Source organism: Brachionichthys hirsutus, chromosome 1 (genome assembly GCF_040956055.1).
Source record: "Brachionichthys hirsutus isolate HB-005 chromosome 1, CSIRO-AGI_Bhir_v1, whole genome shotgun sequence".
NCBI classification, from domain to species: domain Eukaryota; kingdom Metazoa; phylum Chordata; class Actinopteri; order Lophiiformes; family Brachionichthyidae; genus Brachionichthys; species Brachionichthys hirsutus.
The window spans coordinates 7208815-7236484 of NC_090897.1; the positions used below are offsets into that span (position 1 = coordinate 7208815).

The 27670-nt window shown below is 45.7% G+C and overlaps 2 protein-coding genes across 2 annotated transcripts; one reads left to right on the plus strand and one right to left on the minus strand.

Moving 5' to 3' along the window:
• The first annotated feature begins 534 nt into the window (after window positions 1-534).
• Window positions 535-20029, plus strand: adcy7 (adenylate cyclase 7). The gene is made up of 26 exons (XM_068741269.1): window positions 535-699; window positions 4189-4386; window positions 4778-4942; window positions 5227-5376; window positions 6730-6890; window positions 8541-8652; window positions 8834-8961; window positions 9426-9584; window positions 9951-10083; window positions 10305-10493; window positions 10784-10827; window positions 12478-12537; window positions 13405-13482; window positions 13906-13975; window positions 14070-14167; window positions 14316-14400; window positions 15308-15445; window positions 15558-15653; window positions 15969-16149; window positions 16320-16426; window positions 16525-16683; window positions 16753-16899; window positions 17536-17643; window positions 17790-17904; window positions 18875-18999; window positions 19366-20029. The coding sequence occupies exons 1-26, from the start codon at window positions 535-537 to the stop codon at window positions 19510-19512; spliced, it is 3318 nt and encodes a 1105-aa protein (XP_068597370.1). The 3' UTR covers window positions 19513-20029.
• Window positions 20030-20156: 127 nt separating this feature from the next.
• On the minus strand, window positions 20157-27256 carry brd7 (bromodomain containing 7). Its single transcript, XM_068753628.1, has 17 exons — window positions 27208-27256; window positions 26680-26873; window positions 26491-26584; window positions 26348-26405; window positions 25586-25730; window positions 24964-25074; window positions 24375-24544; window positions 23509-23623; window positions 23235-23310; window positions 22910-23017; window positions 22654-22789; window positions 22378-22489; window positions 22232-22276; window positions 21549-21636; window positions 21001-21144; window positions 20427-20567; window positions 20157-20322 (listed from the first exon to the last, which is right to left on the minus strand). Exons 1-17 carry the CDS (start codon window positions 27254-27256, stop codon window positions 20258-20260), a joined length of 1851 nt encoding a protein of 616 aa, XP_068609729.1. The 3' UTR covers window positions 20157-20257.
• Between the last annotated feature and the right edge of the window lie 414 nt (window positions 27257-27670).

The following is a 27670-nucleotide window of genomic DNA, read 5'->3' on the forward strand; positions in this document are numbered from 1 at the left end:
TTCACTATTTGTGCTTTTTCTGCTTGTCCCACTAAGGAGTGGAGAGTCCAACGTCACCGCCGTGTTACATTCCAAAACCTGGGGGGGGGGATCGCTGATGACCTTTGTTGCTGCCTTCAACAGTTCCTGCTCTCCTCCTGTCTCTCTCTCCTCCCCTTTGTCTACCCAAGCCCTGGGTTTATTACTCAAGCCCACTAAAGGAAGCAGCACAGTAGCTGGCAAAGGATGAAGCGCGTCTGCCTGCCAGCGCCAGACAGAGGATAGAAGACTCCAAAGAACTAGTGAAGGGCAGAGAATCGGAGACGCGCCGAGGACGATTAGTGGGGAGAGCCACAATGAAGCTGTGAGGGAAGCAAAAGCAGCATTCAAGATGCTGCGCGGGAGGGAAAGCATCATGAGCTAGTGAGGGAACCTCGCAGAGCTACGACTTCTCAAAAAAGGACCGACCTCTGGCTCCGACACTCGGAACGTTGCAGAGGCAAACACTCCTGCTCTCTGGGGCGCTCTGATGTGCCTCTGTAAGAAAGGAGAGCCATGCCAGCAAAGGGGAAGTACCTGTTGAATGACCAGGAGCTGAAAAATGAGGCGTTATACCGCAAATTCTCCTGCATCAGCCAGTATCAGCCGCTGGTGCTGCTGCTGGGCCTCTCCATGCTCACCTGTGGACTCCTCCTCATCATCTTCTTCGCCCTTCAACTGGTGAGTCTTCGCTTTGACATGTCCTCCTGAAAATGAAGAGAAACGTTGTTTCTTTTTTCGGATCTTCGGATCATGCAACGTGAAAAACGTGTTTATTTGCCCATGAGGCACTCTTACTGCTTATGTTTATTTCTCTGAATGGAAAACGGTAACTGTGTATTTCTTGCAGTGTAGTTCACTGTAACTCAAACCGTGTGCGTCTGACCATGCGCGCGCAAAACGATTAGTCGTTGGTAGTCTGCGTGAACTCCTCAGCATGGATTATGCAGTGACATGAAACATTTCTAGTTGCACATTTTAAAGCTGGCAAATGGGATAATTCCTCTGGAAAAATATGGAATATTTTATGTGAGCACTTTATTATAAACAGCTGTATAATCCCATGCTGCATTTTAACGAGTGCTCCGTTCCTTTCTCTCCTGGTTTGTAACCGACATATTATATTGAAATAGTCATTTAAACTTTGTTTTCCTTTCCGTTGGGATTTGTTACTGTTCTTTACAAATGCCAACGAAGCAAGTTAAAGAGACCACAATCCTAAACTTGGCCCAGTTATTATCTTCAGATTCTTCGTGTTGTTAATGAGTTCTAATCGCGGCTGAGACGCACAGAAAGCATAAGATCTTTTGCAGTTTATCATATCAGTTTAAGAGACTTTCTAAATCCTCGTGCCACAGGTTCTTGTTGCTCATTGAATAACAGTGCAGCGACTTCAGCGCTGAACCGCCTTCGATTTTGCTTCAAAATACTCCCAACGGAGGTTCCCCCGAGGCTGCCTACTCGATGCAGAGCCCCGCCGATCTCACCGAAACCATCGTTTTAAGCTTTGTCGGAAAGCTGAAAAGCAGAGAATGACTCCTGAAAGGACCATGACAGGAAACGATGGTTGAAACAAAGCCGCTGTCACTGCAGAGAGAACAATCGGAGCTCTGACTGTGAGGTATTCACTGGCGCTGACTGAGGGGAGGCGTGCGGTCGGTTTTGGCAAGATAGCTGGTAAGAGAGCAGTCAGTCACGCTGTCACTTCATCTGGTGAACTGACAGCATCTGTCGCTAGAGATTATATTATTCTCCCCGTTGGATAAAAAGCATCTTAACCTTCCCTCTATCGCAGTGGTCCCCAAACTACAATTTCTTTTTTCATTATTATTATTTTACTTTCCATACAACATGAGGGGATCAATAATGGTATGGGGTGCATTTAAGTGGGGGTCATTAATTTGATCTTTTGTTTCCTACGAATAATATTGATAGAGGAGAATATATTAATATTCTGAAGAAAAGCATTCTTCCTTTCGTTTGGGACAATTTTAATGATGATCACGTACGACCAGAAAGGTAATGTTCCATGGACTTTTTTTATGTGACGAACCCGGAAAGGGTTATTTGGTTATTATTTATTTCATTAATAGTGTTATTATTCATTTCCTGACTTTTTTTCTGTCAAGAAAGTGTTATTTTGCGGCCGTCTGGAAAACAATAAATGTTTTTTCATCCTCGTATCGACCTCTGAAATGGGACCATCCCTTATGTAAATCGATATTCCCGTACTCGCACGCACTTTCCGCTCACGCTGTCCTCCTTGCCACTGAAATCTCAACATTCACACGCCATTCACATTTCTCTATTCCTCTTTCTCCCTAGCTGTCGTCCCACACACTGTTGCCAGGGATACGGAAGAGTTGAGGGAAAATGTTGGGATGGAGCTTGTATAAAGGGACGGCAGAATACCTGTCAGGCGGTGACGGTGTCAGAAAGTCACTGTAAACTTGTATAACCCCGCAGCCATTATGGGATGGAGGGGAACACGGAGGAGAACGGAGCTGAGCGGACGACCCCGTTGTTAGTAACGACACTATCCTGTGGCCGATGCGGTTTAACGAGGTTAAAGGTCATCGAGCAGCCTGTTCTTGGGGTCTTCACGTGTTTAAAAACAACCTGGATTCTGGATCGCAGCTTTGTGGCCTGTAAAATACTTACTTTTGTACTCTTGATTTACATACATACCCAATATGCAATATAAGGGAAGTGTTATTATATTTATCTATAGAAGTACAGTTTTATAACTTTAAGACAACAATGCATTTGGTTTGGCCTTTCCTTTTTCCACCTCTGTGCCATGCTTGGAACATCGCAGCAGTATTCTGTCTACAATAAGGGTTTGTCGAGACTCGAAGCTACGTAGGGAGCAAAGCGTTTGGCCTTTACCAACGCTGCCATGGTAACTAGAAAGCTCAACATACAATGCTTGTAGTGGCCTTCCACTGAGCAGCGATCTATTAACACTGACTTTGTGCATCTGTCTTTCATGAGCACTCATTTAACCCTTTGTTTTCACTCACCTTTTGCTTCAGATAGCGATTCCCTTCCTTTCCCACTGCTGCAGATATATATATATATATATATATATTGCATGCACGTGCATGCACAACAATCTGCAACCTGGCACAGACATGGATGTGGGATACCTGAGGGCAAAGTCGCAACGGCATCATTTTCTGTCCCGTCGAAACTTAAATAAAGTTGTAAGAAAGTCAGCTGTTGTCGAAACAAAGCAAACAAAACTTTAATTATATCACACCTTTCAAAAAATGTGCTTTACAGTGATAACGATTTAGATTCCACAACAAGGTAAAGAATAAAACATGACACAACAAGAAGACAAGAGAAAATCAAATAATGAGATTCTACAAATAAGTAATTTTTATAATCATTAAAATTATTAATTTTATTTAATTTAATTAATTAATTAAATTAAATAAAACCAGAAAAGCAGCTCATTCCAGTCATAATTAGACGTACACCGTCCACATGGTGATCTGGATCATCACCAAAAGGTTCTAAATCGGTGTCTTTATAAACCAACCGTGAAAATTAAAAGTGAATCAGAGTTTGTGTATTTTTAACTGATTTTTGAATCTGTAAATGGAGTTTTAATGTTAAAATGTATCTTTTTTCCTGACCTCATTCTGGAGCCGATCCGGATGAGATTCGGTGGTGAGATAGAAGCCCCCACCCTACATGACTGTGTCACATTCCATAAACATTGGTCAATAATCAACCGAGATATTGAGGAGCAAATTATGAAGCTCCTTTGAATGCAATGTTACTGAAAATGTCAAACTAATCCTTAATCCAGGATCTCTTCTGGATATTCACCTAAATGTAATAATCTGTTCCTGGTAACATTCCCAGAAAATTTCATCAAGGTGCGTTCAGAACCTTTTGAGTTATCTCGCCGACAGATAGACGGACAGACAAACGCCGGCGATCACATGACCCCCGCCTCGGCGGAGAACAAGACGTTGATCTCTGGAAGACTGAGCCAGTGGCTTGGAGCCCAATAGAGCTCTATAAAGCTTGTGTTTTTAATATGACGTTATGAAACTCGGTTGCATGATCTGCACGGAGTGTAAGATGTTTCAGAGGAGTAAGTCTGTACGATGATGAAGCCTTTCATGTTTCTCTTGTCCCTCGCTGCTGGAGCAGAGCGCCGTGGAGCACTGTGCGTTCGTGAGCGTGGTCAGCGGCAGCCTGTGCGTGTTTCTGGCCGTGTTCGTGATGGTGTGCACAGAGATGCTGTCGCAGCGATGGAGGCGTCTTCTGGGCCTCGTCGTGTGGGCTACTCACCTCACCATGGGCTACACCTTCGTCTTCAGCGGCCCCATTGTCGTGCCGTGGGACCAGGTAGCCTCACCCCTAAGCTGGGTTCAGTTGTTACAGTGCAACCAACGCAGCTTATGCAGACCCGTTGGCTTGGTGATATCACACGGCCAATGTGCATAGCGCTAGAAGTATTTTGATTAGTAATAAATTCATTCTGAAATATTTCCTATGTTTAATTTGTATTGCTTGATCAGATCTTCCTTTACATGTGTCAGGGACACCTCATAAATCTAAATAGCTTTATATGGGCATGGACATGACTCCTATGCTTCATTGGTTGTTTAAAACTGTTTTAATCTCCATTCGTTTTAGCTGCCGAGTAAAAATTGGGTTTTAGACTTTTTTTGTCTTCATTTATTTGATTTTATTTGTGACGCAACAGGCTGACATGAATGAACCTTCCCATTTCCAGGTGCCGTTTTTCCTCTTCATCATCTTCACTGTGTACACCATGCTGCCTTTCCAGCTGTGGTATGCTGTGGCGCTGAGCGTCATCTCCTCGTTGTCCCACATCATCGTCCTTACGCTGCGCCTCACCATTTACAGTGAAGCTACCGCTCCTTACCTTGCCAATCAGGTACAAATGGTTACAGGCCGTGTCCTGTATTTAGTTTATTTCTTATTTCTTTAGATGTGATGTATATGCATTAAATAGATTCTATAACGTTGCAGTGATCATAACTCTGGAATTGTGGGAGATTATTTGTTTATTTGAACATAGCAATAAAAACATGCAGACATATATAAAAAAATAAAAATAAGCATGGTTTGTGCTGAATTGTGAATAAACTGCTGTATTGTATTAGAATAATTTGGACATGGGTCTTACTGTGGCGTCTGCTTCTGTGTCTGTCCCTGCAGCTGCTGTCCAATGCGGTGGTGTTTCTGTGTGGCAGTGTGGTGGGAGCCTTTCATAAGGTCTTAATGGAGAAAACACTCAGACAGACTTTTCAAGACACGCTGAGGTGTCTGAGCATGCGGATGAAGCTGGAGATAGAGAAGCGTCAACAGGTTGGTGGCTATTAAAAACCTGTTTATAATAAAGAATGGTTTAACAGCGTGAGCTGTGAAAGCCTGCAGTACGCGAGCAAAGCCTTTCGAATCTCTGGTTAGGCTGTTTTAAAAGCAGTTTAATGCAGTACGGAACAGAAAGAGGCACGACAGACAAATGGAGAAGTAGCGCGTGATTGTTATTGTCGTACTCTCATGGTATTTCATGGTTGCCCTCACATTGACTCCCGTGGATGTTCTCATTGTTACAAACACATGCTGCTCAAATTAGATTTGACTGTGATGCTGTTTTAAATTAGACTCGTCTTGTATGGACTGGCTTTGACTTCAGAGGCACTTTTACAGCCAGTTTCCCTCTTTTGTCTCGTTTGTTATAACTGTTGCTTAGTGCGTGACATAAAACACGCTGACGGGGGAAGCTGCCGTGTTGCCTGGCAGAGCAAAAAGGAATGACGTAATCGTTAACGTTGAAACCTCCTGTTGTGTTTGAGCTGGGGCTGAAAAAGGGAGCCTGTCCTGAGAACAGAACATAAAAAGCTCTAAAAGTGCTACTACTTTGTCCCGCATTCAGTCCAATATTTCTGTGTATCGGTGTTTTTAAGCGGGACAGGAAAGATGTTAAATAAGAGATCATCTTGTCCTTCTAGACCAAACGTTTTAACATCGCTGCATGCATTGAACCCTGTAAGAGGTCAGTCACAGTGAAAGGGAATGGTTCATATTACAGCCGCTCTCACACACACACAGGTGCACAGAGAATTAACAATTTGATATATTTTCATAACATTATGTTTTTATATGTATGGAGGTTTTAAAAAAAAAATGTGAAAAATGGAATGTTTGGTTCAAAAGTTCAAAACACATTCGCTTCATTGCAGTAAACCACCAAATTAAGTTGTTATTTCATTAATCTGTAGTCCTTGGATCGTCTGTACAGCATGGAGAGAGTCCAGAAACAAAGATAAAGCAGGATATAACAGGGCAAAGGGCCACTGGACATTCTAACATGATAAAGCAAGACATCCAGAGGTGTCATTAAAAGTACGCTGAATTTGCTGTGGACAGACTATGTTGCAACAGGGTTTACATATGGGGTATAAAGACAAATGGAACTGCTCCCAAACAAGAATCGGAATGCCATTAAGTGAGCTGGATGAAGCTCGGAACTATTCAAGGAGGCTTTTATTTAATTTCATTGTGAAATCCAGCAAAATCAGTTAAATGGTGTGGCTCGTCGGAATTGCAGTTACGCAACTGATTCCGTTTGCTGTGTGTGTGTGTGTGTGTGTGTGTGTGTGTGGGTGTGTGTGTGTGTGTGTGTGTGTGTGGGTGTGTTTGTGCCTGAATTTACAGGAGAACCTGCTGCAGTCTGTTCTTCCGGTCTACATCTCCATGAAGATGAAGCTAGCAATCATGGAGCGCTTGCAGGACTGCAAAGACATAGAAATGCAGCAGCGACTTGTCAAAGATAACAACTTCCACAGTCTTTACGTCAAGAGACACGAGAATGTCAGGTACATCCCAAACTCACCTTAAAATACATGGAACGCGGTAGATATCCAATCAATATAAGGAGCGAAACAGGGCGCTTTGTGTTATTATTCTTTGTAAAGGATCGTTGGAACTATATTGTCCCTGTGGATTGGCCTCGAGACAGAATCTCAGACTAGACTCAAAGATGAAAGTTGATGAGCTGTTAAAAGCTGTGTCTTTTAAAAACAGAAAGTTACAGCATGTTTATTTTGCATGTGCGCTCTAACCACTATTATCTCTTAAATAAGAAAGATTTGTGAAGCTTACTAACGTAATCATTTTGTAAGCTATTGGAGCTTGCTATACGTCTATATTTCTAATATAAAAGTGTGTATTCTCCTTGCTGTGAATTCTCCTATTCTCAAGGAAAGTTTATGCTGATGCCTTTTCTATCCGCATCATTAGAGCCTTTGAGGAACGGTTTCCAGTACCTAGCGACGGAGACCAGTGTGTCTGTTTGTTCTCTGACCGCTGACCTAGTTGCAGCCCTTTGTTTTATGAGGCTTTCGTCGATTTAGCAGGCGATGACAGATATTGGATCAGCTTGAATTGAACTCTGGCAGATGGCTCAGATGCTCAATTGTGGGATGAATACAGGCACGATTCCGTGTTTGTCCTACCTCATTAGGGGAATTATATTATAGAGGTTTGTAAGATTTTAAAGTTTTTGATTTTACATGTTTATATCATTCTGCAGCTTCCTTATGTCTCAAAATTAACTCTCTCTCTCTCTCTCTCTCTGTGTTAAAATCTTTCAAACTCACATCCTCCAAGCTAACATGCCAGTTAATCTCCATTTTAAATTCATCAGACAGTCTTTCTTGACTTGGTTAGTAAAGATTTTCTTTTTTCTTTTTTGTCTCGACTAACCAAGGAGCCATTGTGAAGGAATCCGTCATGTTCATTTATGACTATAGTACGAAGGCGTTGAATGATGGGCTGCATTACCGACCTATCCTTATAATTACCCTGGTCAGACCAGCCATTATCTGTGTTATATCTATGTCATGAAGCACCTGGCTATTTTCAGTCTGTGTCCCTCAGCAGGTGTTCTGTGCTTGTTGCCCTGAGACCCATACTTTGCTGTTAACCCTGGTCTCGGATGGACAGTCGGGGTATAATTCCTCAGTAACTTGACACATAACCTGCTCTGGAGGAGCTTGTGTTCAGAAATAACAGGGCGTTTTGCTTTTACTGGCTCCGTAGGGGTGGTTGCTCCGGCGTTTGACACCTGTTGGGATAACATTCGGTATACCTACCTGTCTTGTGTCTGACTTCATATCAAAGCAGTTTAAAAATGTCCGTACTTGTCCAGCCCTATGTTGTCGCTCCGTTTAGAACGGTGAAGGCTCGCGTTACAATGGCTAGAATTCCAGTCTTCACAGTGCAAAGCTGTGCTAAGGCGGGACGGCAGGGCGCATATTCTGAGTGTGCTGGCCTTTTGCCAAACGTCCAGCTGTTGGAGACTTTATGAAGTCAGAGGATATAGATCATAGGTCTATATCAAAGCTATGACACCGCTTTAATCAACTGTGACATTTTCTTTTATTGAACATGGTGATCACAATAGTTTTTGTTTGCATGCAGATTAAACCTCAAGGCATTACATATGTACTCACTCTTTCTTTCAGTATTCTCTATGCTGACATTGTTGGTTTCACCCAATTGGCCAGCGACTGCTCTCCCAAAGAGCTGGTCATTATGCTCAATGAATTGTTTGGAAAGTTTGACCAAATCGCCAAGGTGAGTAACCATTCAGAATTTCTTTATGCCATTATTAGAAAGATTGTGGCTAACGGATTTAGGCTAAACCGCAAAACTGGCGAGCTACGCCATCTTCTTATCGTGCTGAGACCACGCACTGCCAATGCGGAGAAGGTGACGCGTCTTCTGTTTCGTTTCTCTTCTATTCACTTTCAATTAGGAAAATGAATGCATGAGAATCAAGATCCTTGGAGATTGCTACTACTGCGTGTCGGGGCTACCGGTTTCTCTGCCCAAACATGCTAAAAACTGTGTCAAAATGGGCCTGGACATGTGCGAAGCCATCAAGTGAGTTTGAGAGCTTTCCCTTTCAACCTTTTGTTGAAGCATTCTGCACACAGTGGTGTCTCCTTCTACTAACGAGAGGCTATGAATGGTTTAGATTAAAGATGTTAAAGGTTATATGTGGACTCGCTCGTTGTTGAATGGTGTTCTATCTGTATGTCATGTCTCTAGTTTAACTGGCACAATTTAACCTGTTTGCTCACTGTTGCTTGTAAAAGGCTGTTGAGGAAAAAGACTCGTCATTTTAAAGAATACTAGGAAAGCCTGAAGGAGATCTGACTTGGACGGACCGCCGGGCACAGAAGTCTTTCCTACACGGGACGCTGAACTTAGTACTATTGCAGCTTTGCTTTCTTTCAGATTGACTATAATAACCCCTAGATATGCTAATGTGCCTTGAAGGTCGATGTTCTGCATTTAGAAACTAGCCTCGGCAACAATGAGCTGTAGCTGTGAACCTCCTCCAGGCAAGTTCGCGAGGCCACGAGAGTGGATATCAACATGAGGGTCGGCGTACACTCGGGCAATGTCCTCTGTGGCGTAATTGGCCTTCGCAAGTGGCAGTTTGATGTGTGGTCACATGACGTCACACTGGCCAATCACATGGAGTCAGGGGGCGTTCCAGGGTAAGTGGTACTTTTGTTCTAGCTCACTCATTTCTTTCCTAAACCTTTGTACACGTCATGCAAAACTACACACAACATCTCTGACAAGATGAATAGGTCATATGCCATTATATTTAGCATCAGATATTTATCACCGGCTGCAGCACAGGCTACTTGCATTAACTTAAAGGCGGTAGCATTTGTAATGCTAAGCAGCCATTCTGTAACCGCTTTGACAAGGGCTTGATGTCACACTGGCCCAAAGTGTGCAGCTGTACCACGTCGCTCTTTCTGTAAATTGGAAAGCATTTTAAATGGCATCAAATGAGATAAATAAATAACCTGCTAGTATTTCACTGTCCCCTGTTCTCTGTCCTTCACTGTCAGACGTGTCCACGTCACAGAGGCGACTCTGAATCATCTGAACAATGCGTATGAAGTGGAAGAGGGTAGCGGCCACCACAGGGACCCCTACCTAAAGGAGCTCAATATCCGAACATACCTAGTCATTGATCCACGGGTGAGTTTACTACACGTAGGCATATTCTATTTAAATATCCACATTGGGATCAGGAAGTATATTTGGAAAAACACTTTTTTGATAAAAAAAAATGTGGGGGATTGTTTAGCCTTAGATTATATTTGTTGTCCCAAAGTGCACTCTAATAATAATTTATCTTTGTTACAGCTTCGGCTAAATGCTGTGATGATATAAAGGTCGTATTAATTGTGTGTTTGAAGTCTAAAGACCCATTGCTGAACAGCCGGAGTGCGCCTAAACCTCGGGTGAATGATGGCTTGAAGATGCGGGCGTCTGTGCGTATGACCCGTTACCTGGAATCCTGGGGGGCTGTGAAACCTTTCGCCCACCTTCAGAACCGAGAGGGCTTCGCCCCTGACAGCATTGTCAATGGCAAGACCCGCAGCAAGGTTAGCATGCGTGCTCTTTTCTCACTTGTTAGCAAGGCAGCAAATACTTCTCTGCTGCAGCCGATGTGAACGCGTCTGAAATGGTTTAATACATAATCTGTGGGTATTATATATTATATATTATAGACGAAATACGCAGTGTTGAAGAGGTACCGCTATGAAAAGCAGAACACACGACGGAAATACTTTTCTTTGCGAGTGGGTCAAGTAGCTCTCAGATGGAACTGTTAGATAACTTTGGCGTCAGTGGGTTTGTATTTTTTAATCATGACTGTCTCTGTCTTTTCTAGGACATCCCTCTACGATTAGCCGCCGGTACCAAGATCACTGAGAGGTGAGAACGTCTCCGAGCAGCTGCTAAAGACATGCTATTGTTGACTGTACTTGTACTCTAACATTCTATCGAATAAATATATTCATCATCATCAAAGAATGAATTCCCTCATTAAGTCCACATTTGTTGACTATTATTATTTTCAAGGTTTATTGAGCTTTCACAGACTTAAGTATTCACAAGATGATTACGACGGTCGCTTCATCAAGAAAATGAATGAATATGTGAAAATGCTTCAAAAGGATATTCTACTATTTTTATGGGATAATGTTTGCGATGAGAAGTTATTACCTTCATTTTCCTCTTACGTCCTACTTCTCTTCCTTTCAATGCATTATCTACGTTTGAGACATTTAATATCCAGCTCCTTGTCTTATCTAAAGTGATTTACAGCGATCGTGCAGGACGGAGGCCGTTGTGACGTAAAGGTGTGTGAAATAAACATGTAAAAAGCCAGGTCTAACAGCACGGACGTGAGGAAACGACTGTGCAAGCCGAAAGTCTTAGCGGCACGCATTCATGTCGATGATGCAAGGTGTGTCGTCTCCCCCTCAAACTGGACGTACACGAGTTAAACGGAGTTCTAGCAGTCATTGATCATGTTGATGTTTAATCACGTTTTTAATTATACCATTACTTTCGTCTCCTGCTGAAATGAAACTCTCGTGGACTCTCGCCCTTCTAATGAAGCGGTCTCCAACAGACTTTCATCACTGAGGGTCTGCCGAGAACAGCTGCGGGGCGTTGGCGGCCCTTTCCTCCAGAGCGGTGGGAGTGCTGACCTCGAGATGGAGAGCCTCCATTAGCCGCAAATTATGCACAGACAAATTGATTATGGTTGTAGCTTATAATGGCTAGTTCTCTTTACCTTTCTGGCACGGGCAATAAGCGTAAGGACAAATATTTAAACAGTCTAGGTGCTGATTAGTGGGCAGGACTCGCCCGCGCACATTGCGTGGGCTGAAGTAACGCGATTAGAAGAGAATAAGTGCATGCCTGAAAGCACCCCGTGTGAATGGAGGCTCGCGTTATCTCTCAAATGGTAATAGAATTTGTACAGTCCGCTGGAGCGGAGGCAGGAACCTGGAGGTCTGAGGCTGGACTGAGACGAGGTTTAACCCTCTCGGGCTTTATGATATTCTGTGCTTAAAGTAACAGACGGGACGATGGGCAGGAGTTAGTCTCACTTCCAGGCCACTCAGCCCGGTGAAGGCGGGGCTGCTCACCTTTACTGAGCCTTTTCATTCTGCATTAGAGGAGGATTGTTGTCGTTTTAGCGTCATGGCGGTAGCAGCAGTGACAAAACATCTGTATAAAGGGAGTAAGCTCGTAATGTCGCAGGGCAGGTGTGTGTGTGTGTTTCCTATGCTAATATCGATGCAAATATAAAACGCAGCGCTTTTACTGGTTTTACTGGAGTGCTGTGATGCTGCAGCCAGTTCGCCAATGCGGACGAGGGTCTTCGTCGCAGCGATATTGTGTGATGTGTCGAAAAAAGACTCAAAAATCACCATCAGTACTCAGTTGCTTGTTTATTTCACGGATTTTCACCTTTAAATGATCATCTCGGGGTTTTTCATGTCCCCACTGCCCTGCTGTGATTAATGTTATATGTGTGTTGTTGTTGTTGTTGTTGTTGGGCCCTGACAGCCTTGATGAGCCCCTAGAAGAACCTTTCTCCTTGTCTACCCCTCCATTCAGCAGCTATAAGTGAGTTGGGCCTTTGTGGCCTGCGAGGTCCTCATCCCATCCGTGCAGTAGTTCTCAACCGTTTGGCTTGTGGCCCTTAAAGCTAAAACAAATGGAGGCTCCCTCCTCGCCATTTGTTTTGATAAGTGTAAATTCGCTCTCACAGCCTGTAAGCATGAGAGCAGAGTAGCGTGCGGCCGCCAGCGTGCTTCGTGCACCTTTCAAAAAAAACCTAATAATTTAGATATTGATGAATCGATTAATTGTTTCTGTGAGCGAGTAGAAGTGATTCATTTATCGCTGTTAACACAATAGACGACACGTCTGACACGTTACATTTACACTGTAAATGACCAATAAAGCAGATCTGATTCAAACTGAATTCTGTACTTCACATCTTTAAACACGGACTGTCCCACAGACTGAGAACTACGGCCCCAGAGGAGAGCCTTGCTGCCCCAGCACTAACCTCAGTGGTGGAACACTAATTGCCTCTTTGTCACCGGGCAATAACCCCAGAAGCCACCAGCAACCCTGTGCTCTCTGTTAGTGCTTCTATTAACTATTATTGCTATTAATGATCACTGACTGGGGTTCGTGCATCTGTGTGTGTTTCCTGATGGATTCGGGGGTTTCCAGACAGAGATCATCTAACGGGGGGGGGGGGGGGGGCCTTCTTTGTCCAGCACACTCCCTCTCTGTGACTCTCTCTGGGGCATAAACTCGACTTCTCTTTTCTCACTAATGCTCAGAATGGCATTAACCATGTTGTCTCCAAGCACAGCTAAACTGGACCTGCATGACCTCACCTGGTTTTCCAGCATCTGTTCCAGTTCCACTCGGCGCCAGCCTGCCTCGTCCTGATTATTCCTGTGCTTCCCTGTGCAGAAATAAATCCCAGAAGAGTAAGTTCGATGAGGAGCTTCACAATGAGATGACGACCACCATAGATGAGCTGAGCAGCAAGTAGGTCCCTTTTCTCACGCGCGTCGACATGATGAAATACTGCATTGGGCTTAGTCATGCTAACAGTACGGCTTTGTGGAGGGGAGTTCCGTTGTGAGCGTCTGAGCATTCTCATGCATAGCACACAGCTGCTAGCATGGCAATGGTAGCATAGCTTGGTATTGGAGCTCACAAATATAATAGTAATACACAGCGATGTCGAGGCAGTCGGATCCATCTTCGTTGAAGTATTCTTCGCTGATTGGTATTTGTCTCCTTCGGGGTGACAGAAAACATGTGGCTTACCTTCCAGAAAGCAGTCGCTATGTTGATGTTTCATTTCTGAATCGTGAAGGGTCAACAAAAGAACAGATGTGTAGTCTTTACGTTTCCTCCTGCCTCGCCGCCCTGCTTCATTATCTCGCCTCCCCTCCTCGTTCGCAGGCAGTGGTCTCACTCCGAAGAGAGCACCAGTTTAGCACTCTGGTTTCCAAAGAAGGATTTGGAAAAACAGGTTAGTTGGACACAATCCTTGGAAGCATTTATGTTGCCACATGGTCACGTTGGTATTGAAGCTTTCCGGGGCGCTTCGTGTTTTTACCTTTTAGTACCGATCCCTGGATTTGCCGATGTTCAAGCACTATGTTGGCTGTGCTGCCTTCATCTTCCTCTGCATCTTTGTGGTTCAGATGTTTGTCACTAACGAGTAAGTATGACCATGAATATTGCCAATCCCTAGCAAATGGTAGTTGGGAACACAGAACAGAAGAAGAAACCATGACGACACTGTTTCTACTGGTTGGAATGAAGAGGCTCTGGGTTTATCTATGTTTACGTACTTTTTAATCTCTCAGTCGGCAGATGTTGGGGATCTCATTTGGAGTGTTGGCCTGCGTGCTGCTGCTGACCCTGGCCGTCTGCTTTGCAGGCCACCTACAGGTCAGTGTGACGTGTAGCATGTATTAATGCAGTTCCGTTATTAGGTCTGTTGGGAGACTTCAGATTTAGTTAGTTTATTAAAAAGCTCCAGAGGCAAAGCGCAGCTTTCAACCCGACCCCGTGGTACCCGACCCCGTGGTACCCGACCCCGTGGTACCCGACCCCGTGGTACCCGACCCCGTGGTACCCGACCCCGTGGCCTGTTATGAAATTAGCTCATGTAGTAAATGCCATAAAACACAGTGTATAGTAGTAAGCCTTCATGTAAAACCTAGTTTTTCTAGCTAACCAACAGTGTTCCTTTGGATGACTCCCCTTTATTATGTGGTCTGTATTATCCAATGAGCAACGCACAGACGAGAATTGAACAGGAGCTCCTCGGCGTGTATGAGTCTGTTTTGGGAACTCAGATATAGAACTCTCAATAAGAACTGGTACATTCTGGGTCTAGTGATGTGGGAGTTGAACAACTGCTTCAGCTTTTTGTTTTTAAAGTGAAAGAGAAACTTTAAATATTCACCTTTGTTGAAGACATGCCAGACGATATGAAGGCGTTTGCTGAGTGCTCAACTGTGACGGTTCAAACACAAGAATGTTCCGAGAGGCAGATGCTGGGCTTAATAAAGGAAAGGGTGTGAGGCGTGTGCGTTGGCTTCACAGTGTAAGAACGGAAGCATGTCCTCGAAGGCATCCTGTGCATTCACTGCTGCTTTCTTTATCGAGCCTCCTGACTCGACGGTTGACACCTGATATTTAGTCTCTGACTGTTTTCGTCCCTCAGACAGACGGCTTCACTGGAAATAGCCAAGCGACGGGTGACTGGTGTCTGGAGGCGGATGACTGTCCTCGTGATACCTGTTTGATTTCTCATCTCTCCCCTTCGCTCGTCTTCCTCCTTCCTCTGCAGCGCCTGTTCCCAGAGAAGCTGTCGAGGTTCCAGTGTCTGCAGGCTGTGTCTGAGGCGGTGGTGAAGCGGCCGTGTGTGCGTCTCCCTATAGCCACCGTCACGGCAGTGGTCATCACTGTGTTGGCGGTGTTCAACCTGGTGAGAGTGGAGTACATTAGATGTACAGAAACTATTGCTATTTCTGGCTGTGCTACTCGAGGCATTCTGTCCAGGGGTTGCTTGTCAGTCAGACATTTTTATCCCACCGCAGTGCTTCACTCAGACGCCTGTGACGGAATGTTCCAACGTACCCCTCGCTAATTATTCTCACGAGGAGAGAGTCGAGGGAGATCTCTTCTACCTGCCTGTGAGTAAAACGTTCGTTCCCAACAATGAATGCTGAGTTGTATTTTATTTATGTCCTTAATGAGACTGGATTAAATGGTGTTTTAAGGAGGGTCCACACATGGACCAAAACATCAGAAACTTCTATACAGTTTTACAGTACACCTAAAGATGCTTCACAGAAGGAATGGCAGTTATTGTCAAATAAATTAAAACCCTTTAAAAATATCCTTATTACACAATATTGTGCTCTGAAACAGTAAATCAATACACTGCTAGTAAATAAACGGCAGCTGGGGGTTGTTTTGATACTTGTCGTTTCATCTCTCTCCTCCAGTACTCCGTGTACTGCTGTATTCTATCACTCGTCGTATGTGGCGTGTTCCTCCGGGTCAGCTTTGAGCTCAAAGTGCTCTTCCTCGCCTTGGCCTCCACCTTGTACTACACCATCATCCTCAGCACCAAGAGGGCACTCTTTGTGGCCTACGGAAAAGTCCTCTACACGCACGTTTCTAACAGCCGGAACTGCAGCAGGTGGGACTGAATTTTAGAAGGTAGCGCGTGTCAGAGCCGCCTCCACCGTAAACTAACTTCATATCCAGCTCTTGCCAGTGTCATAAATGCATGTAATAACTGAGCGAGAAACATCTAAATGGAGGTGAATGATCTGCTGTGTTCTCCAGCATAGAGGCCGCCTCCATCCTGGAATCGATCGGGCTGGTGAAACACCCCCAGGTGATGAGCTGCATATACATCACCCTGTTCCTGGTCACCATGCTCATCATTGCACAGCAGGTACTGACACCCGTCTAGTAAATAGTGCTGTGAGATATCTGGGAGAACCCCAATGAAAATGGTTTTCCTTGATGGACGACCCTCTTTCTGGCTGCTAGAACGAGTATTGCTTCCGCCAGGACTTCCTGCTAAAGTATAAGAACCGCACCGAGCAGGACGAAATCGAGACCAGGGAGAATCTGAACCGCCTGCTGCTGGAGAATGTGCTGCCGGCCCACGTTGCAACGCTGTTTGTCGGGGAGAATAAAAAGAACGAGGTGAGGCGGCGAGGCCAAGCAGCCTGCTCCTGGGCAAACCAATAACTGATGTTCTTTTTCCCCCGACAGGACCTTTACTACAAGTCCTATAACTCTGTGTGCGTCATGTTTGCTTCGGTGCCGGATTTCAAAGAATTTTACACAGAGTGCGACATCAACAAGGAGGGCCTGGAATGCCTTCGTCTCCTGAACGAGATCATTGCGGACTTTGACGAGGTAAAATTGAATCCCCCTTTTTTCCGTGTCCGTTCTGGAGAGCCAGCTAGGCAGTACTAAATGGCGTGAGGTAGTAGCTGCAGTACATGTAGTCTGTATACATCCTAAAACACAGATGCAGACATGACAGGATGAGCACCGATTGAGGAGTCACATTTATAGTTCCTGTTTGGACTATAAACTATTAGGTTTGATTTTTAGGGGGGGGAAGGAGGAGAAACTTAAACATTTTGGAGAAACTTATTTCATGGTTATTATATATAGAACTAGAAAAGCACTCAGCAAGCGCAGACCTCCGCCAAGCAGCTTATTCTCCTCGTAATTAGATTCACACCGTCCCCATGGTGATCTGGATCATCATCAAAAGGATCTAAATTGTTCTTGGTATCTTTACACACCAACCATGAAAAGTAAAAGTGAATCGGAGTTGATGTGTATTTTTAACTGGTTTTTGAATCCGTAAATGGAGTTTTCAATGTTAAAATGTAATATTAATTTGAAATTTGGTGGTGAGATGGAGGCCCCCTCCCTACATGACGGATGGAAATGAACATCTGATGACTCATTTTGTGAGGGACTGTTTTACGTGTAACGACTGTAAAAAGCTGAAAGATGCGTTTCCTACTGTGCCAACAGCTCCTGTCCAAACCAAAGTTCAGCGGTGTGGAAAAGATCAAGACGATAGGAAGCACTTACATGGCTGCTGCGGGGCTTAGTGGGACGCCTGGTCACGAGAACAATCAGGTGGAGCAGCGCGAGCATCAAGCCAACACCAGGCTCGGCCCTTTAGCAAACCAAAGACACCAGCTTTATCTGTCATAAAACCAAACTGTAAAGGTCAAAGCAGCCACGATGAGATGGTTGAACGACGTTCCCCTGCCGTTTCACAGGACCGAGAGAAGCAGCAGGCTCAGATTGGGAACATGGTGGAGTTTGCCATCGCTCTGATCGGGAAGCTGGATGGCATCAACAGACATTCCTTTAACAGCTTCAGGCTGCGTGTCGGTGAGTGTTCTGAGCCGCTCGGGGGGACGCAGGAGCCCGACAGGTTCCCGTGATCGTCATTTATGCAGCGACATGGTGATCCTGTTGTGTTGTTGCATTTACCGTTCCAGAGAGAACTCATCCACAGTAAAACCCGGGTTTGTTAAATTAAACACAAAAGTAAAAAGGAAGCATAAACTTCCATCTGCAGTTCTGAGACGTTGATTCTGAGCAGACGTGCTGGATAACATTTTGGTTAAAACATTTACATTTATTGTGAGATAAATGAACACGAAGACGTAAACAGTGAAATGTTGCAGTGAGCGTGGTGCGTGCACTTTAACAGAATGTCGCTCTGAGCAGCGGCCTTGATAGAAAATGTGTTTTCTCTTTTCAGATAGAGGTTGATTTTAAAACAGGTTGCTGGCAGTGATGGATGCAGCTTTACTAAGTTTTGAAATAATTAGCCTCGCCAGGTATGAGCAGTTAAATAGAACTGAAGCTAAATGTGTCCTCCTCACCACATCAAACCATCATTTCTGTCTCAGGGACAGTCTGGGTAACGAACAAACAGCAGCTTCTACTGCGACGCTGGTGCGATCGCTGCCCTGCCTCATGTTGCCCCGGCTTCGCCCCAAACCTCCTGACCTTCTATAGGGGCGGGCTAATTTAACATCTGGGAGCAGTTACATAAAGCCATCGGGACTATTTCTCTAAAAATGTTGTTTTCAAATGTAAAACTCTTATCACCAAACTGCTCTACATATAGATAGCAGAATAAATTTCCAATCCCTTGACGGATTATATATTGATACGTTTTGAACATCCAATAAAGAAAATGACAGCTTTATATTATTGGATGAAATGTTTTTATTTTTATTGTGGTCGACCGCTAAACTGGATTAGCGTGCAACAACCTGTGCTCTGTGAATGGGCAGCTCTGGTTTTTGATCTTGTCGTCCAACGCAGAGTTAAACTTCTTTCTTCACAGGCATTAATCACGGCCCAGTGATAGCTGGAGTAATCGGGGCGAGGAAACCGCAGTACGACATCTGGGGCAACACGGTCAACGTGGCCAGTAGAATGGAGAGCACCGGGGAGCTCGGAAAGATCCAGGTAGGTCCAGCACAGCGCGAGAGAGGCAATGTCTCATTGAGGTCAGTCACAGGTCAGATCTCGCCACAATAAAGGCTGCATTTAGAAAAATCCATCCTTAGCCAGACTTAAGAACATTTAATTTGCTTTTCCACTAGTTGCATGTCATTGTTCTGTGGCATCAAATGAAGCTTGATACTAATAGCACTGTTCATCCATCGCTGCATTATGTTAGTCATGAGGAAATTGGAATGGAATACATTCATTCAGCCAGATGCTACGTTTGCTGCAGGGAAGTTCCCACAGCAGTCTCCAGACGCGGTTTGAAATCTGTTTAGCAAGAAGCGCCACACATTTTCTTTTCAGCTGAGCATCATTTGCCTCCAGGTCACGGAGGAGACGTCTGATGTGCTGCAGAAGCTCGGCTACTCCTGCGAGTGTCGAGGATTCATCAACGTGAAAGGCAAAGGGGAGCTGAAAACCTTCTTCGTGTGCACCGACATGAGCAAACAGCTGGGCATGGGGCTGAGCTGAGGCCCGGCCAGCACATCTGGACACGACTCGCAGGTCCAAGTTTTTATCGTGCACCATGAAGTATGAGCGGTTTAATATCAGAAAGATGCTGGAAATGCTTTTCTTTTATCTTTGGGACATCTCGACGTAAGAAGCTTCAGCTTCTGGCCATGCCGCTGTATCGTTGATTGTCCAGTAAGTTCAGGTTCAGGTGGAACGACCCTTTATGTGAACGTTCTGGATTAGAGCAGAATATAATCTAGTGGACAGATCCGTGCTCCTTCTGTTAGAAGTGTTATTGCATGTCCTGGAGTCTGTCTGCTGTGACTGATTCCAGATTCATTCGGGTAAATCCGGTTTATTTTCATTCGATTCAGCTCCATAACGCAAGTTCAACGCAGTTTAAGATCGGTTACTATGGAAACTAGCCTGGTCCAGCTCAGACTGTCGATTGATCCAATCTAGAACGAGCTGAACCCGCCTCCTATTCCGCTTCCTGAACTGATCTGGATCCCCGTGTTTATGGAAACTTGATCTCACCTGATATACTGGTTACATAATTATAATGACGTTTGGCCTTCATGTGAACAAATGTGATTGTTTTGTTTTGTACAGTTACAGAATGTGAGAAATGTTTTCTTAAGTCTGCAGTTTAAGGTCGATGGTGTGTAAAAAAACAACTTTTATTAAATGCATACAAATGTCACACGAGAAGCTCTTCTCGTTCTCATGGTGTTATTCCGCTGGATGGAAGGGTGGAGTCCAGCTACACGGCGACGACCGCGTCCCGACAGCCAGACGAGGTCTCCGTCGGCTCGGCCGTCTCCTGCACTTGAGAGGGATTAAAGAGAGAACGTTAGACTCCGCTAACAGATTGACGCTCCTTCAATCGGAAATACCTGAGCGGTACACGTTCAGGTATTCCAGACATTTACCTGTGGTGAGGTCGACGAACTGCCCCGGCGGCTCTGGAGGCAGAGCGATGCCCATGGCTCTTCTGATCCCGTGCACAGTGCTGACGTCACACGGAGCCACCTGACCGGTCATGTCCGCCAGGTTCCCGGTCACCTTCTCAGCTGCAGACAGAGGAAGCCGGGAGAACATCAAGACGTCCGTTCAATCAGGTGCGTCGCCCTTTAGCCGACCGTTTACGCTCGGTTCTCTGTGCTACACGGCGAGCCGGCCGTTTTCATGATGGCAACGCTAACGAGGTTCTGGCTGTAGCTTCATGTTTACTGTGCAGACACAAAGGGCGCTAAGTAGCTTAGCCTTAGCCAATGTAAACTCCTACGACAGGAAATCACCGCACACATCTCGCCTGGTAAATAGTCACAAAACCAAAACCTAGATTTAAGAATCCCTCCTTGGGAATGACGTCACTACCCAGCGGAATTCTTCTCTGAACTAAAACCACATTTGCTGAATGGCTGGAGGGCAGGAGCGGGGGCCGTTGTTAGAGCCCCCCCCCCCCCCCCCCACTGGCTGGGGCCACACATGAAAGGCTCTTACCCAGCTCCAGCTCCTTTGGAGACGGGGCCAGCAAGCAAATCATATTCGGTGGCTGCTTGGCGCTCAAACGCTCCTTCTGTGCTTCCTGCAAGTCACGCAGGAGCTTTGTGGTCTCGTCCAATTTCTTCTGGAAGTGCAGCGCCTCTGCGACAGACGGAGAGAGAGACGACACGCGTGCGGTTATTGCTTCCCCTTGGCGGCTCCGGTTACCGGGTGGAAACCTATCCTGACCCTGCTCACACAAAAACAACGCACACTTTCTTTCTCGGTCCCGATGTGGAGCCCTCCGAGCTTTTGCGGTTTCTATTTCAGAATCCCATGGGAGTAAACTTTTGCATGATTTCTTTTTTTTTTTTTCTCTAAACACGGTGAGATACAGTTTCAGGATTTATTTTAATGTATAAACTACTTCCATGAAACTTGTAAGTTTAGGAAATGAACTGTTTTTGGGGTTTACTTTAAGTAGAAGACGGTTAATTCTTGCAGACAACTTTTTGTTACCGGTATGTCTGTTCTCATTGCTAAGCCACGATTAGTCTCAGTTTTACCCCCAGAGAGCTCCTCAATCGTCTGCTGGCCCGCAGCGAACGCCAGGAAGTCCAGCCTGTTGGAGCCGGATGCTCCGGGTTCAGATACCTACAGGAGGGACGAGGGGACGGATTAGAAAAATGAACGCCGCAGGAGCCAGATGACGCACCCGAGGAACATCCAGGCCTTTTGAAGCCCCTTAGCTACAGTGCAATCAAACCTGCAACGCCCGGGCAGTGGACGAGAGCAAACTGGAGCGTGTCCAAAAGCAACAAAGAGAGCACAGAGGGTTGCTGTGTGCCTGATGGTGGAGCCTGTGCTCGTTTCCTCTGCTGCTGTGAGGAGCAATTCAGCCTCGCAGCCAGCAGGCAAGGAAAGAAAACACAGGACCTCTCTGAATCCTCCGACAGCGAGCGCTGTGGGCGTAGCGCTGCTGCAGCTTTATGGGAAAATCTGTTTCTTTCCACGAGCGGCCGGATCCCTGCTAAACCCTGCTACAACGACAGTCGGGTAACGCAGCGGGCGACTCGTAATGACGAAACGAAATGGAGTACCCACGCGGGGTGCGGCGAACGATGGCGCTGAAACGCAGCACAAGTCGCCGTTTCACATTATGAGCTTGATGTCTGCTTCCATTTGTGCGACGGGAAGCAGCAGGAGCAGAAGCTCATTTAAGACGAGTTTACACGGTGCCAAACCTCACCTCCATGTCGTTCATGTCCTCTTGTGAGGGCGTCCTCTCCTCCACCTACAAGGTAGAGATGACAGAAACAAGCGCACCATTGTGCTGTTTAATCACCAGTAACAAAGCCATCTTAAGTCAGAAGAGACATAAAAGCGGGTGTTTACTGGCGCCGTCTCCTTCAGGGATTTTGAATGCTCCCCGTTCGTCATTGCATCCAGAAGATTGTCTGCCAGTTTGTAGACGTACTCGTGTGATGTGGCCAGGAACTCCGACATGCTGCCAAACAAAACACACAAACATCAAAGCCGGAATCACATCCTTGGATGAATAATGAGAAGCCGTTCAAATGTAGGGACTGAATGAAGCCCAGTCTGCAGCGGACAGTAGGAGAGAGAAACATCTGGGACGCAGTCGGAGAGCGAAGCCTCGACCGCGCGTACCTGTCTGAGCCCTGCTGGCTGGACTCCTCGCCGTAAAAACTGTAAATGAGGTCAGAGTCCTCCTTGCTGATGTTGGCGAAGCTGGAGTCGTAGGTGGGTGCGTAGGAGGTGAACGGCCCGTAGTTGATGTAGGACACTGCAAGGAGGCGCCATTTGTTTTATCGTAAGGGAAAGCTCAAGCAGCGGGGAGGAGACGTCTGATAATGGGTGGTTGTCATTAGCAACGTGCGGAAACAAAGCTGAGGCGGCGCGGCACCTTGAGTGATCCTGTTCCGCTTGTCCTCCCTGAATCCCTGCAGAGTGTTCATCCCGCTCTGCAGCCGGTTGGACATCATCCCCAGCTTCACAGGACAGTAACCAACATCTGCAGCAAAAAGAAAACATTCTCAATCTCCGCTTCTCTCTCTTAAGAGACCTACGTCTAGTATGCTTATTCTTTTTTCTTTAAACCACCTGGAAAAAAAGCTGAGAAATAGTGCGTCAAAGCTGCGCTACACGAGCTGAAACCAGAGAACCTGCTCTTTTTATTGATTTCATTATCTTCGATGTCGGCGCTCTACTGTGAGCCCAAGTGGACTGACCTCCCACCGACGGATCTGCTGGGTTGAGGATTGCCAGAGAGGTCGAGCCGTCGGACTTGCGCCTTTCAAACTCAAACTGCAACACAAAACGTTGCACGTTGGGTTTGCGGTTCAATGATGGACAAGTTAGCGGATCCTAATGCCTTAAACGTAAATGAAAGTGTGGATCTCGTCTGAACTGAGGGCTATACATTTATAAATCAGCTGCTATTCTTCTTGATTGATCTTTTTGAAAGAGCAGACGGTCTTTTTTCTTGCACTGAGGCCTCCTCACGTCACACTGCAGCACTCTGTCGGACAGCTTTCCTCCAGACTCTTTGATGACCTTGCGGATTTCCTCCAGCTCTTTCTCCGTTTTGGCTGCTTCATCCTTAGAGTCCTTGTCCTGTCTGAAAACGACACACAGTTCAGAGCAAGGCGAGACACGTTGACCATGAATGAAAAGGTTTTCACTGTCTGGCGTAAAGAGCATGTAAACAGCCGTAGAGTGCTGCAGCGAGAGAAGCGAGCCTCCTCGGGTAATTGACCTGTAAGTGTTTTGTTGACACGCGAAAATGCCATTTAGAATGCCTTCTCTGTCTTCTATTGTCGCTGTGGAGGAAGGAAAAATAAATCCTTGTCCTCATGGGGCGCCATGACGACACGTGTGTCTATATCTGCTCCATCAACAGGCAACGACGGTGCTTCATGTGCAGCCACGACTCCTGGAGGGCACGCTGCACATCCTCAAGCTCCAGCTTCTGATTCCCTTTAGGAGCGGAGGAACGCAAACGCAGCACGGACAGAGTGACAAACCGTTTCCACCGGTGCGCGGCGTTCTTCACTTCAGAGCGATTCGCTATCTCAACCTCACAAGGTCTGACGACCAACTATTTCAGCTTTCATGTCTTGTTTGTTAAATCGGTCGCTGAAGGCGAGCAACACGGAGAACGCAGCTCAAATATCTCTCAATCAACGTCAGGGCCGTTTACAGCTATTTCATGCGTGACATCCCGACTTCAGATTAATGCAACCTATGGAGCTCAAGGAGGCTACGCGTTGGTTGTGAGGGATCCATTTCACATTCACATCGGGGCAGGCCTTGCATTAGAGCATGCAGCTACGTGCTCTAATGCATTTGAAGTGAGCGGGCTGAAGGACCTGGGGGTGCCGGGCGTCTGGGAGCGCTCGCTGCTGCTTGAGGTTGAGGGTCTCTCCTTGTTCGGGTTCAGGACGCCGTCTCCTCGCTCCTCGGCTTTCCCCGGGAGTTCAGCCGACGGGTCGAAGGTGGCCATGAACGTGATGCTCTGCCTTAGGCTGTCCAGCCTCTCCTATTGGAAAGAAGCAGAAAATGATCATGTTGATGCTGTGTGTATCCAGTCAGGACTAATTCTGAAGCTATCTGCTGCCCCCCTCTGGTTTAATAGTGTTCTGAGCTTTAAACCATAGAGCTAGTGGATACGATAAATACTTTGAGAATATCATTTTTAAATGTAATGGTTGTCTACAAGCCCTTGGTGAATACTGGTGGGAATGAAGCCTCGCAGCCAGCAGGCAAGTTTTCTTCGTCCCACCCCCCCTTTCAGGCTGAATTGACATATTATTTATTGTTTAAATGTGGCGCGGTTTGTTTTGTTTTGTTTGCTTTTGTCATTGCCTGAAAATAAAATAAATACCAATGACCTGTGCAGTGAAACCCACACAGCAGGAAGTGTCTCTGGGATTCCGTAAAGAGGCGTCGGTTCCATACCGGGCTCAAGATCTTCATTCCAGAGTGCAACAGCTTCCGAGCTGCTTTGTGGTAAATTGTGTCCGGCTTGTTGTAAATCATGGCGTTTTCACACATTATTCGGAAATCCGCCTGCAACGAAACACAGGATGCATCAGACACCTGCCATGATGAAACCAGCTCTCATCAACAATGATGTTTAAAGAGCGTAGAACGCTGGTTGTTACAGCCTTATTACGCAAACTTTGCTTCGGCTTTATTGACGGTTTCTCGGTCATCTCTCGTTGAAAGAGAAGTGAGTTTCAGACCCAACACTCACATTTGGCCAAATGTTAATTAAATGTGTGTCTGACACACAGCAGCAGCAGATTACTATATCTGAGCCGCTTTTTATGTCATTGTTGTCGATTTGAGCTGTGACAAAGCAGCTCTGGAAAATTAAATGAAAGCACAGAGAGATAAAAAAGAAATAGCGAGGCTGCAATACCGTAAAGTTAAAGTCGACAGCAAAGAAAGAAGCAAATGAAATAAACCAGCGAGATCTGACCTTGTATCAACCATTACATAATGGATCAACAACAGGCATTACTGGTTACTTGGTTATGTAGTTAGCAGGACATAATGTAACTTGCATGACAAATACCTTGAGTTCGTCCAGTGACTGGTAGCCGCCTTTCTTTACTTTGTCCCTCATTGTACTGAAGTCCATCGGCCTTTTGATAACCGCGGTGTAACCAGGAGCAATGAGGTCCGTCACCGGGAATGTGAAGAACGCACTGGGATCTTTCCTACAGAAAACACGCGCGTTCAGCCTTTACTCAGGTGCCAAAGCGAATTGGTTAGAAAAGACAAGACGGGTTTGTTTTTATGGCAGCAGGTGGGAAATATCACAAATGTGTTTGAGCCTCAAACCATTTCCTGCTTCATAAACCAACAACCGTCTCTGACGCTGATTCTTTGAGCGATGGAGCTGACCCGATGCATGTTCCTGGTCTGAATAAGGATTCAAGCTGCAACATTCTTAATCACTTGGAGCTGGCTGATCCGTTTTTAAAAACATACACACACACACCATTAAGGCTGTCTGCAAAACAAAAATTAATTCATGTTTTCTAAATCCTGCTGAGACATCGCTCCTCCAGTTCCTGATACAAAGTGAGAAGACTTTGTGATCGATTTAACGTGGGCGTCACAATTCACAAACATTTCTGACCGGGTCTTTGACATTATCTGAGTTCGATAACGACTTAAACAACCTATTGATTACTAATTTACACACAAGATCATAGCCTTTTTTTATTCTGGAGTTTTCAACCTGACCACACGAGGAGACTTTCCGCTGAATGGGACGCAGCTCAGGAATAACCAAACACACAGATGTTTTGTTTCACTGAAGAGGGCGTACCTCTGAAGCTGCCTGATGAGCTGGTGCAAAGCCTCCTGCAGAGGAGTCTGCTTCTTCTCTGAGGAAGAACGATAACCGTGCATCAATGAGAGTGTTGTGGGAAAAGGTGCTGACATGAACGGACCAGGAAACACTGAAATGACCTTCCAGTTTATCCAGCTCTGAGCGGATGGGAGTTCTGTTCTGCTCTCTGTCGTCGTCTCCCTCTCCATCCTGCCCTTTCTTTTTCTTTGTTAGCTAACATAAAAAAAAGAAAAGAATAAAATCTATATTCAAAATTCTGCACAAGTAGCCATACCATCACATCCGGGCAAAGAGGGTAGTGAGGTTACCTTCTTCTTTCCCGTGTCCTCGTCCGGCGACCCTAAACTCCTCTCTTTATCCTTCTTCTTCTTCTTCTTCTTGTCCTTAGGTTTGTCATAGTCCGCCGGTTGATCGTCGTAAACGGTGTCCCGGCTCGAGCTTCCCGTTGTCACCTCGTTTCCAGATACTTTCAACACCAGCTTCAGCGGCCTTTCTCCATATTCTGCAGAAATCACCGACGCGCAGCATCGACGTGAGGAAGCATGTAGCCTGATGATCCCGTATACAAGCTAGCAACAATGGCTGCTAACAGCTACCTAGCAGAGCAGGCTGGGGCTAGTTCTACTGTTATGCTAATGCCTTGCATCCAAACCGCTGACAGAAAGATGTGCGAAGTAAACAGCTAATAAAAACCGGCTAATGCAAAAAATAGCTTGCAAGCTAACCGGCTCCGTTAACGATGATTGTGCTAGCGAGCGCAAAACCACAAACCTCCTCCTTGATAACGTTATCTAAAAAGAGGGCCGTAAATAGCTGAACATATAAAACTAAAATACCTTCATATCCATGTTTTTCGGACTTGTGCTTCTTGTGCTTCTTGCCCATTGTTTGTATTTTTGATCAGGCACCGCCCCGGTCGCTCGCTCGCTCGGATCTACCTTAGTGCCGGAAGCGCCATAGGGGCTTGGGCGCCACCTGCCGACGAGGCGGTGTTAGCGCAAGGTGTTGTGGCCATCATCTTTCTGGTCGGTAGGGGGCGAAGCGATATCAGAATTACAAACATTTCCTGCACAAAACCATCCAGTTTTGTTTTTTTCCTGCGAGAAGAAACTTGAATGACTTTGTTTGATATTCCATTTCGTGCGAGGATGACAGAATCATTTGCAAGTCCACAAACACACTCTTTGGAATTGCCTCTGTAATTATGGTGAGTCACACACACCAATTTATGTTTGCACACATGAAGCATTTAATTCGCTATGGACATGCGTCTTTTACTCATTAAAAGTGTTGATGCTT

What these genes read in the sequence shown, in the direction of transcription:
- brd7 (XM_068753628.1), bottom strand. Translation starts at nt 27,256, where the DNA reads ATGGGCAAGAAGCACAAGAAGCACAAGTCCGAAAAACATGGATATGAA. An exon ending in GCGGAACAGGATCACTCAAG is followed by an intron (nt 22,790 to 22,909) that starts GTGCCGCGCCGC and finishes GCCTCCTTGCAG; the next exon opens with TGTCCTACATCAACTACGGG. An exon ending in TCCAAAGGAGCTGGAGCTGG is followed by an intron (nt 20,568 to 21,000) that starts GTAAGAGCCTTT and finishes CTCTGTCTGCAG; the next exon opens with CTGAGAAGGTGACCGGGAAC.
- adcy7 (XM_068741269.1), top strand. Translation starts at nt 535, where the DNA reads ATGCCAGCAAAGGGGAAGTACCTGTTGAATGACCAGGAGCTGAAAAAT. An exon ending in ATAGATGAGCTGAGCAGCAA is followed by an intron (nt 13,483 to 13,905) that starts GTAGGTCCCTTT and finishes CCTCGTTCGCAG; the next exon opens with GCAGTGGTCTCACTCCGAAG. An exon ending in GGGAGAATAAAAAGAACGAG is followed by an intron (nt 16,684 to 16,752) that starts GTGAGGCGGCGA and finishes TTCCCCCGACAG; the next exon opens with GACCTTTACTACAAGTCCTA.